General features: G+C 34.6%; 1 protein-coding gene, 1 non-coding gene and 6 pseudogenes across 4 annotated transcripts; 2 read left to right on the forward strand and 6 right to left on the reverse strand.

The window, feature by feature from the left end:
* Positions 1-188: 188 nt before the first annotated feature.
* Positions 189-1,522, reverse strand: LOC147939654 (F-box protein At5g18160-like; annotated as a pseudogene).
* Positions 1,523-3,094: 1,572 nt separating this feature from the next.
* Positions 3,095-3,166, reverse strand: TRNAW-CCA (transfer RNA tryptophan (anticodon CCA)). Its single transcript has one exon. It is a non-coding gene; the product is annotated as a tRNA-Trp (tRNA).
* Positions 3,167-3,286: 120 nt separating this feature from the next.
* On the reverse strand, positions 3,287-4,002 carry LOC109125842 (auxin-responsive protein SAUR20 pseudogene; annotated as a pseudogene).
* Positions 4,003-5,796: 1,794 nt separating this feature from the next.
* LOC104706106 (auxin-responsive protein SAUR21 pseudogene) lies at positions 5,797-6,353 on the forward strand (annotated as a pseudogene).
* Positions 6,354-6,876: 523 nt separating this feature from the next.
* Positions 6,877-7,905, reverse strand: LOC104706105 (NAC domain-containing protein 30-like). The gene is made up of 2 exons (XM_087462241.1): positions 7,719-7,905; positions 6,877-7,541 (listed from the first exon to the last, which is right to left on the reverse strand). Exon 2 carries the CDS (start codon positions 7,525-7,527, stop codon positions 7,045-7,047), a length of 483 nt encoding a protein of 160 aa, XP_087318367.1. The 5' UTR covers positions 7,528-7,541; positions 7,719-7,905; the 3' UTR covers positions 6,877-7,044.
* A 178-nt stretch (positions 7,906-8,083) lies between these two features.
* On the reverse strand, positions 8,084-8,619 carry LOC104706109 (auxin-responsive protein SAUR24 pseudogene; annotated as a pseudogene).
* Positions 8,620-9,160: 541 nt separating this feature from the next.
* LOC109125840 (auxin-responsive protein SAUR24 pseudogene) lies at positions 9,161-9,746 on the forward strand (annotated as a pseudogene).
* A 513-nt stretch (positions 9,747-10,259) lies between these two features.
* LOC104706110 (auxin-responsive protein SAUR21 pseudogene) lies at positions 10,260-11,353 on the reverse strand (annotated as a pseudogene). Of its 2 annotated transcripts, none has more exons than XR_015564064.1 (2): positions 11,214-11,353; positions 10,260-10,730 (listed from the first exon to the last, which is right to left on the reverse strand). The product of XR_015564064.1 is annotated as an auxin-responsive protein SAUR21 pseudogene, transcript variant X2 (transcript). The 2 variants fall into 2 exon arrangements; XR_015564063.1 differs by having other exon boundaries at positions 10,260-10,743; positions 11,214-11,352.
* Positions 11,354-11,364: the final 11 nt, after the last annotated feature.

Consider the following 11,364-nt stretch of genomic DNA (forward strand, 5'->3'; position numbering starts at 1 on the left):
TAACATGTTGTGATAGCAAAACCAAAAAAAAAAAAACATGTTGGGATGAATTCAACTTAATAAATTTCACTAGAAAAATCAAAGACATAGAGAACTTTCATAGATTTGAAGTGTCGTTGAAAGGGAAAACAAAGAAAGTGCAAAAAAGCATTAAAGAGAGAATTTGAGCGATGAAGGGCGCTACTTTACTACAAAGACACGAAGTTCTCCATTTGATTTGGGAACACATCCAAGTTGAAAGTATTGCTGTACTTACTGTTGTAGTCACCACCATAACGGCATCCGAATTCATCACCAAAAATTCCTTCAAAGGAGGATTCTCTAATAGTGTTTCTCCTTGGATCGAAATATAAAACATAAACCGAGTCAGTCAAAACGCTTGGTGTAAAAACAAGCTCACCAGCATCGCTAACACCCTTTAAATTTAGGCCATTACTACTCCTCCGTCCTCTCGTAGGAGGTAAGGTAAAGCTTGTATACGTCCATTCGTGTCCATCTGCATCTTCCAAAACCCATAGCCTAACAGATAAATTAGGAGGGGAAAAATATGTAGTATCAACTAAGGCTAATCTTTTCTCCCCATAAGGTACTATCATATGAGAACCTGAAGATGAATAACCCTCTGGATATCTTATAGGATTGAACTTTTCAGATCCGACATGAAAGCTCATTATACAGCATTCACCACCAATAACTAAGGCTCTATAATAGATAACTCCATCAATGCAACCAGAACATCCATGACAAAAATGTATAGGGGAACCTTTGGGTCTGAATCTCCATGATTTTTGAGCTCCCAATGTAAGAATCTCAGGCTGTTGGGAATTTACGACAGAACTCTGTATTTACCCTCCAAGGGATCGTATCCTAAAAAAGAGTGCCCCGTTATCTTGGGTTTTCTTGTGGGATCTGGCAAGTGTAAAACCTGTCCCGTGGTTGGGTTCCAAATCACGTTTCTTTTGAGGAGAATAAAGCCCTGGACGGATGCTGATGGATAATAACAGTCCCGTGTCCAAGGGTTTGCGTTTTGCATCTCATAACTGTAGACCGGAGAATAAGACCCGTCAGTATTCTCGTGTTGAGGCAAAGAGAAAACGAATCTCCTTTTCTTTTTGAAGAAGGTGAGCACAAGACGCCGTGGCCGACTCGCGATGAAACTTGAGAGTGTAGTGTAGGAAGACCAGAGCATTGATACGCAGAGAAACCTCACAATCGATTTCGCAGGAAGTTTTGACAGTATCTCCAAGATTAGATCGAGTGGAATCGGGTCGGCTTGAGATCTGTACTCATCTTCTTCTTCATCTTGTGTTGCTCTCTGCTGGATTTCTCCCCTGTTCTTCTCTTGTTCATCTATGGCAGCTTGCTCAACAATACCTTGTATCAGCGAGCAAGATTGTGATGTTCCGTGAATCTCTCCCGTTTTCTCTTCCTCTGAATCCATGGCGGATCCATCTTCAAACCCTAATATTTTCTTCAAGACCCTATGGTTTTGTATGAACTATTTTAGGGGTATTGGTTTAGGATTTAGAAAGAATTTGAATGACAGTTATGTAAAATATGTTGTTATTCAATGTATTGGTTTAGGATTTAGAAAAAAAATTTCTGATTTAAAGGTTATTAGATTTTAAACTGCGGTGTACCGCAGGCATATAATTTTTATTTTATGTTGTATCTATTTGTTAAATATTAGATGTTTTGTAAATAGAGCATAACTAAATATTTTGGTTGTTACGCGACTAAATATATATATTATTTTTTTAACCCGCAATACACTTCATATTTTTAAACCCACAATACACTTCAGTAATTTATATTCGGTTTGATATTCTATTTTGATTTTTAATTATTATAACAAAAAAGTAAGGGATCTAAATACATAATCAGTTATTTATACGCGATGATCAAGTCATATTTTTCCTAATGATTTAATTATTTTACACAATCTTAGTTAAATCAACTTGATTTTATGTTAAATATTCTAATATTAGTAGTGTTGATAATAATTAAATGAGGATTTAACCTGTATTAACACAAATTTAATAATATTTTATTAATTCCAACATATTCTCTTTATAACTCATCTACTATATAACCACATTATATAGTATTTTAGACTTTTTTAATTTTACATATACGTAATAATTAAAAAATTTATTAAGTTTATATATGTAAATTATAATATTTAAATAAATGTCAGTCGAAGTTTTTCTTACGTTAATAATCAAAGCTTACATGTTTTGGAAAACAAATTGGGAATCAAATTTTTGTTTTCTTTGTTTGCGAAGGATTCAGATATAAAACATCTTCAAAACACAACAGAATGTGTAGTTAAATATATGATAGTTTTTATTTCCATATTGATTGCTATTATTTTTTTAGTTGGAATGATATGTAAAATATTTAGGAAACAAAATCTGGAGTAATGTTAGTTTTGGAAATTTTTTAGGGGTTAATGTTGTAAATAACTTTTTAAATAAACAAAACTAAAAGAGCATAACACAAAATGTACTTCAAAAATGTTAATATAGATGTAAAATATGTTGTTATTCAATTAAGACTTTTTAAAACTCTTTTAAAATTTGGTGTTATTGGTTGTGGATTTGTAAAAAGTTATTTAAAATCTTGATGAATATAGTGTTATTGGATTAAGTGTTTTATAAAGTCATTAAAAGTTTTATGTTATTCAAATAAAACAAAAGAATCTTGGATTGTTAATGAATTCAAATTTTGTATTATTGTTTTAGGATTTTATATGATTTTTTCATAACAAAAGTAATGAAAACTCTTTCATCAAATAGAAAGATTGTGAAAGATTTTACAAAATTAGGAAAAACAAATCAGCATGATTTAAAAAAACTTTCTAACTAATTTCTTAGAATCCTTCCTTTTTATTTTCTAATTTTCTATGATTTTAAAAATCAGCAAGATTTTAAAAAACATAAAAGTCATTAAAATTCTTTCTAAATCCTAAACCAATACCCTCTTTAGACTTAAAATTTTAAACCAAAACTTTCTGGTAAGAGATACCGAACCAGAGAAAGGAAATAGACACTAGATGAATTAAAAATAAATCCGGATTAAATGTTCGAGCGATTGAACCCGTCGTGAATCGAACACACAACCTTCTGATCTGGAGTCAGACGCGCTATCATTGCGCCACAGATCCGGATGATTAATAACTCAAATTAATTATATTAATCGTAATCAATTATACTATAAATAGTTAGTTCTTCAATTGGTGTTTGGTCTTTCATTTTTAATGATTGATTGATCGATCCAAAATGTATTGACATGAATCTTGTCTTTCGCATAAAAATGGCATTCACTCTCTAAACCTTTAGAACAACTCTTTCAAGAAGAAAGAGCAAACATGCTCAGTTATCTACAATGAATAAGCCTATTTCTAAACTAGGAAGAACAAAAAAAATGTAGGATCATCATCACTGGAGCCGAGAAGTCACATTGATGAAGGTATCTTCAGGGCAAGGAATCGTTAAGCCACCCATCGGATGATCAAATCCAAACTCTTCCTCGGATTTAGTGAGAAGAGCTTGGAATGAAGGCTGGTTTAAATATGAGATTGGCACCAAATATCTCTTCTTCTGGCTCTCTCCTACGTACACTGCAAGAAACCCTTTTGGTGCGGCCGAGGCTGCTGTGGTGGAGCGGCTTAGAATCCTCTTTGCTCCCAACAAACTTCTCACCAAAGCCATTTCTATTTATTTTGGTCTGCAAAGTTTGAAATCTTTTTAAAGCTTCTGAAGATGTATGAAAAGATTCAAGTTATTGGATTTGCTTGTTGTTGGTTGATGATAGAAAGAATGAGTTAAGTGTGTATATATAGAAAGATCAACGAAGGAGTTGCAACCTCTCTGAAAAATCATTCAAACTTGTGGTCTTGAAGCGTCGGACACACTAGAAGAGAGAACATGGCTCTGTCTTCACCATTTGGAAAAGATGCATTAATGCAATTCTGTCTTGAATGAGATAATTAATTGAGTGTGGGACAAGAAACTAAAAACAAACTCCATATGCAATTCACAAGGGACTGTTTTCTCAATGTTTTTTTTTATAGATAAGACATGCTAAAGTCAATAATAATGACCAGCAAGTTTCTCTTCTCCATGTTCTGTGATCATCCTATTCTCTAATCTCTGTGGTCTAAATGGTTTTCATAACAACTTCAAAGTGGGGACCTGAAGTCTCTCAACAACAGAACAATAAGTCTCCGTCACTGGTTAAGTTGTTCTTTTCTTTTTTATTTTATTTTATCCACAAATAGAATCACACATGAAAGTTAGTAAAACAAGATTCGTGTGCAGTGGTCAAAGTTGTTCAACAGAGGGGCCATGTTTCGGTTCGTGGTAAAGCTAGAGTCTGAGACAAGAAGTCAAAGGTATGAGCTTTGATTAAAGCAGAGCCAAACTTCCTTCTTAAGCCAGAGATCAAGGTATAACTTTCTTGAAATGAACCATTATTGTGAATATCATACATGACAACCTGTTATTAAATTTTCAAGACTTAAAAAAAATTATCTCTCACTTATCGATTCCAGAAGAGTAACCAATCTTTCGTTAGCGAAAACAGAATAAAGAACACTCATGCACACACACAACAGAATTTCAGTAATGAGATCTTCCATACCTAGCTTGTCTTAAGTACCTAAGATTTTAAAATTGGTGAGGAAATCACTGTGACATTAGCCTTAAGATGAAGATCAAGAATCTTCATGAAGTTAAGCAAATCCTCTCGGTGATAAAGATACACCTTATATGTATACATCAAGATGAAGTATATTATTGGCGCCATTGTTTCTTACAAAAAGCATGACATAATTTTGAGTTTTGTAACGTCTTGAAAAACTCTTTTTCGAAAGAAAAGCTAATATTGAGTATTCTATCCGTAACTCGTGCTAACTAATGTTAGCTTTTCCTTTTTCCAAATATTTGTTGTTTTCCGACCTGGTCTTCGTTAACGTACACCGCAAGAAACCCCTTTGGTGCTGAAACTGTCCTTTTGCTTGTAGCCTCTACAGAAAATCCGATAATCATCTTTGCACCTCTGAACAAAACCAGTTCTTGTGTCTTAAGCTTTTGAGAAAAAAAAATTGATGCTCAGATTCAAGCTTCGGGTTGCTTTGTAACTTGGTGATTTGAAGAGTTAGTTCTATCTCTGGGATGTATAAATAGATTAATGGACTTCAAACCACTGGATGTATGGGACATACACAAACAGAGTTTCTCATGATTATGTCTTCTAAATATGAAAGATGACAAGCAAGGAAAGCTATATAACAAACATGTTTTCAGCACTTCACAATGTTTTAATTTTCTCCATGTCTATATTATAAATGCAGAAAAGAATAACTTAACCCTTGAAAGAGATCACTTGTTGTTCTGTTGTTGAGCCACTTCAGGTCCCCACTTGAAAGTCTTATTAAAATACACCTCTGAGATGAGAGAATATGATCATCACAATTCACAGAACATGAAGAAAAGACACGCTGGGCCTTATTATTGACAATAGCATGCCTTATCTTATAAAACATTGAGAAAACAGTCCCTTGTGAATTGCATATGGAATTTGTTTTCAGTTCCTTGCTACAAATTCAATTAATTATCTCATCAAGACCAAATTTCATTAATGCATCCTTTCCAATTGGTAAAGACAGAACCATGTGAACTCTGTTCTAGTGTCTAGTCTGTCCCACACGCTTCAATACCACAAGTTTCAATGATTATCTCAGAGATGTTTCAACTCGTTCATTCATTTTTTGTATATATACACGCATAACCCCATTGTTTCCATCATCAACCACCAACAAGCAATCCAATAACTTGAATCTTTTCATACATATTCAGAAGCTTTAAAGAGAATTCAAAAATTTCAGACAAAAGAAATAGAAATGGCTTTGGTGAGAAGTCTATTGGGTGCAAAGAAGATTCTAAGTCGCTCAACCAGAGTAGCCTCGGAGGCCCCTAAAGGGTTTCTTGTGGTGTACGTAGGAGAGAGCCAGAAGAAGAGATATTTGGTGCCAATCTCATACTTGAATCAACCTTCATTTCAAGCTCTTCTCAGTAAATCGGAAGAAGAGTTTGGGTTCGATCATCCGATGGGTGGCTTAACGATCCCTTGTCCCGAAGATACCTTCATCAATGTGACTTCTCGGCTCCAATGATGATTTTCCAACATTTGGTTCTTCCGAGTTAGAGATAGACTATTGAAACTATTGTAAATAGAAATAGAGGATTTTTATTCTTTCTTTTTTCTCTTTCTTCTTGAAAGAGTTGTTCTAACTTTTTTGAAATGGATGCCATTTTTTATTCAATAGACACGATCATGGTTCATGTTAATTACATTCTGGATCGATTACCAAGTGAGAGTGTGAATAATCTTATCCATTAGCTTAGTTTAATCAATTTCTTATCCATTGAAATACTATTCCATCTAACAAGGAAAGCAATGATTTTTAGCTAAACTGAACAGTGCAAGAAAAGAGATACTCAAAGTTGACCAAAAGAAAAAGAGATACTCAAAACTCAAAAGTAAACGGCTTCTACTTCAATTTTAGTGTATGATTGCATTACTATTCTAACTTTCGTTTTACTTTTAATCAACCAGAAATATTCTTTATTTAGGTATTTTTTCAGTTCAACCAGAATCATCATAAAGAAATTAGTATAAAGTCTAGGCTCTCACATCTTTTGTATAAACAATATGACATGTTGTCTCATTATTTGTTCTGTTTCTTGAGATTTGCTCTGTTTCTCTCTTCCACCCTTTGCTTTATTCAGATACATTAGATGAGACCATGTGTTATTCCGTTTATAAGAAACTGAAAGCTCATATAAGAAGAACTTAAATGATCTATCTCTATGTCATGAATAAACAAGAAAATATGATATTCTCCTTAAATATAATTTTTGTTGATAAATAAATAAGACTACTAGGGAACTTTTAAACTAGACATGCATAGAAGTAAAATAAAATAAGAAGTAGAAGTCATCATCCTCTTCACTAAAATTAACCAAACCACACACATAATCATGGCCCTTTAAGGTGGGAGAGAACTTGATTTTGGAATGAGCCACCATCAAGGGGATAGTATTCCGTCATGATCCAACCACTCGAGTTGCTCTCACCTTTGACGTAGAAACTGAGAATCCTCTTCTTCCCAATCACCTCACGCTTATCTTTCGATAGAACATCACTCAGCTTCCCAAGGGCTTTCCAACGCCCCTCACATGTCTCTCCTTTGACTTTGCGGCTTCCAGAGACCTGAGCCAGTGTCACGAGGTAGTACCACTCATTAGGTTCGAAAAAGTCTGTCTCTGTGTGAGTCAACCGCCACGGCTCTTTGGCATATAAATCGGTCTTGTCTTGTAACTCTAATACTTTATTCCATGTTTTGGCAACCTTATTACGCCCGAGACAATAGCGGATGAGTTCTTGCTCCGTAGGATGAAACCTAAACCCAACAAACTCCTCTTGTTGCTCATTCTCGTTGTATTTTTCAACCATCGACATATTCTTTTCTTCTTCTGCGAGACAAAGAAACGCAAATATATTAGACCAAAAGTTTAAAGATCTATATGTTCTAACAATAAAACAAACGAATGATCTTTAGAACAAAACTGAAAAAGCTTATGGGTGTCAGAGATATATAAGAGATGTATGAAGAATAAATAAAAACGCGTTAAAGACTTTGAAGCTCTTACCTGAAACTTGAAGCTAGGCAAAATAGAACAAAAGTGGTGTCGTCGTATTTTATATATTGATTTCTATGGCTATTGGCCTATTAGGAAAACGAAAAAAAAAGGAAACATACATGTACGTCGCACGTGAAATTCAATCTACTTGGTATAATAAAGCGGGTAAAAATTAGATTTAGATAAGTACACCAACAAATATCACATTTAAAAAAAAAAAATACAATATTATTATTTTACTTATCTAATAATGAAGATCGAATGATTTAAATTTGTCTAATTCTTACCATGATTTTTAACTATAATTAAAGGTTCTTTGAACGTTGTAGTCTTTAGTTTTCAAAGATTGTTTCAAAATGTCTTGAAATTTGGTATGATAGTGTAAGCTCCATAAAAAATTGGCATCCAATCTCTAAACATTTACACAACTCTTTCAAGAAGAAAGAGTAAAAAACTATATACAATAAATTAATTAGTCTATTTTTCTAATTCGAATGAACTAAATGTAGGATCATCATCATTGGAGCCGAGAAGTCACATTGATGAAGGTATCTTCAGGACAAGGAATCGTTAAGCCACCCATCGGATGATCAAATCCAAACTCTTCCTCCGATTTACCGAGGAGCGCTTGAAATGTAGGCTGGTTCAAGTATGAAATTGGCACCAAATATCTCTTCTTCTGGCTCTCTCCTACGTACACTGCAAGAAACCCTTTTGGTGCTACCGAGGCTGCTGCGGTGGAGCGGCCTAGAATCTTCTTTGCACCCAGTAGACTTCTCACGAAAGCCATGAAATTATTTCTTTGTATGAAAATTTTGAATTCTTTTTGAAGCTAAATCTGAAAGCTGTAAAAAATGATTCAAGTTGTTTGGTATATTGCTTGTTGTTTGTTGATGATAATAAGAATGGGCTATGTATGTATATATAGAGAGATTAATGGTTGAGTTGAAACTTCCCTGAAAAAATCTTTGAAACTTGTGAACTTGAAGCGTGGGGGACAAACTAGACCAAGAGTTCACATGGTTCTGTCTCTACCATTTGGAAAAGATGCATAAATGAAATTTGTCTTGATGAGATAATTAACCGTGCGTGGGACAATAAACTAGAAACAAACTACATATGCAATCCATAAGGGTTTGTTTGGTCAATATTTTTTTTAGATAAGACATGCAATTGTCAATAACATCCACCAAGTTTCTATTCTCCATGTTCTGTGACGATCCCGTTCTCTAATCTCTGTGGTCTAGATGGTGGATTTTATAATAAATTGAAGTGGGAACCTGATGTTGTTCAACAACAGAACATAACGTCTTATACCATCAAGACTTCCAGTGGGATAGACAGAGCCATGTTATCTGTTCTAGTCTGTCCCACACGCTTCAATACCACAAGTTTCAAGGATTTTGCAGAGAGGTTTTTGACTCCTTCATTGATCTTTCTATATATATACACATAACCCCATTCTATCCATCATCAACTAACAACAAGCAATCCAATAACTTGAATTTTTTCATTCATCTTCAGAAGCTATAAAAAGAATTTAAAGTTTCAGAAAAAAGAAACAGAAATGGCTTTGGTGAGGAGTCTACTGGGTGCAAAGAAGATTCTAAGCCGCTCCACCGGAGCAGCCTCCGCGGCACCAAAAGGGTTTCTTGCAGTGTACGTTGGAGAAAGCCAGAAGAAGAGATATTTGGTGCCAGTCTCATATTTAAACCAACCATCATTTCGAGCTCTGCTCAGTAAATCTGAAGAAGAGTTTGGTTTCGATCATCCGATGGGTGGCTTAACGATCCCTTGTCCTGAAGATACCTTCATTAACGTGACTTCTCGGCTCCAATGATGATGATCCAACATAGTGTTCTTGGAGTTAGAGTTGTTCCTTGTAAATAGAGGATTAGTTCTTTTTTTTTTCTCTTTCTTCTTGAAAGAGTTGTTTCTAATTTTTTTTGAAGTGGGTGCAGCTTTGATGCTAAAGACACAACCACAATTCATGTTAACACGTTTTGGATCAATTATTGAAAAAAGGACAATGCCAAATGAAGAACTCTTGTATTATAAATTTATTATATAACTCTTTTTAAATAAAACCAAGTGAGGTTATATATAATCCGGATCCATGGCTTATTTTAACCACTTTATCCATTGAAAAATTTATCATACAAAGAAGGAGACGATATTAAATTAAACTGATCATGCAGTGCAAAGCAAGAAAAGTAAACCGCTAAAACTTGAACAATATAATCTTCAGAATTATGCAAAGAAGATTATTGGCTGCCTTGGTGGTGCCACAAGGATCCTTCTTGCAGGTGTTTGAAAATGCACCTGAGATTTCTCTGTTCTGTTCATAATTATTTTGTCCGAAGGTGATTTATATTACAATCTCAAGCTAGATTTGGCGTTTTCTGTAGTGAGATCACTGAAATTTTCAATCTTATGATTGAGTTAAGGCAGCAGAAGAAGAGAAACTTAATGAAGGTATAAGCAAATACTCGAGAAATTGTCAACTAATAAGAACATTTATGCATTATATATACAACAGCAAGATAAAGCTTTTCGTAGAAAACTTTCTGCAATTTGCATTAACACCATTGTTTCTCAGACACAAAAAAATTGACATTCACATTTGTGTATTGTAACCTTTTTTACACAACTCTTTTCTTTGAGGAAAAAGGTTGACCTTTATACACTGAATAAATTATATCACTAACGCGAGCTAAAAAATGTTAGATCTATCTATCTTCCCTGTAGCGCAGAAGTTACAGAGATGAAGGCATCTTCAGGACAAGGGATCGTTAAGCCACCCATCGGATGATCGAACCCAAACACTTCCTCGGATTTAATGAGAAGAGCTTGAAATGAAGGCTGGTTTAAATATGAGACTGGCACCATATATCTCTTCTTCTGGACCTGGTCCTCGCCAACATACACTGCAAGAAACCCTTTTGGTGTTGTAGCTGTTACAGAGCGGCTCAGAATCTTCTTTGCACCCAAGAAACCTCTCATCAAAGCCATTTCTAATCTCTGAAAATGTAAACTGAAGAAACGATAACAAGTTGAATGCTCAGAATCAAGCCTTGAAAGGGTTTATAACTTGGTGATGTGAAGAGTTGGTTGTGTTTCGGGATGTATAAATAGATCAATGAAGCCATGAAGGAGTTAAAACCACCCTACAACCAATGAAACTGTGGTCTACAAGCGTGGGACATACAAGAACAGTGTTTCACATGGTTTTGTTTTCCAGATAGATAGATAGAGAGATAGATGACAATGAACATTATATGATGCACTTCACAAGGGTTTGTTTTCTCAGTGTCTTATAACTAATAAAGAGATAAGAAGAGATATTGCAATCTTCTCTTGTCTATAATAATACATTAGCAGGTCTGATTTCTTAATTATGTGGCGGGACCATAAGTTGCCTACCAAGAGAACATGAATGTGTTCAAAGGACATAATCTCATGGGATGGAAACTTAAATTTGATTGAAATGTTAATGAGACTAACCTGTCAGGCTGTCACATCCATGTGGATATCTCTGCAAGAACTTCAGCAACTTCATCGAACCAGTACCATCAGATGGGGCCTTCCTTATGAGGTTGAAATGTGGGGAAAGACTTGACAAACCATGTCTCAGTACATATTAGCTACGCTTCTC

This window comes from Camelina sativa, chromosome 8, assembly GCF_030686135.1.
Source record: "Camelina sativa cultivar CO46 ecotype springtype chromosome 8, ASM3068613v1".
Taxonomy (NCBI): domain Eukaryota; kingdom Viridiplantae; phylum Streptophyta; class Magnoliopsida; order Brassicales; family Brassicaceae; genus Camelina; species Camelina sativa.

Coding starts and splice junctions, on each gene's coding strand:
- LOC104706105 (XM_087462241.1), bottom strand. CDS start 7,527: ATGTCGATGGTTGAAAAATACAACGAGAATGAGCAACAAGAGGAGTTT.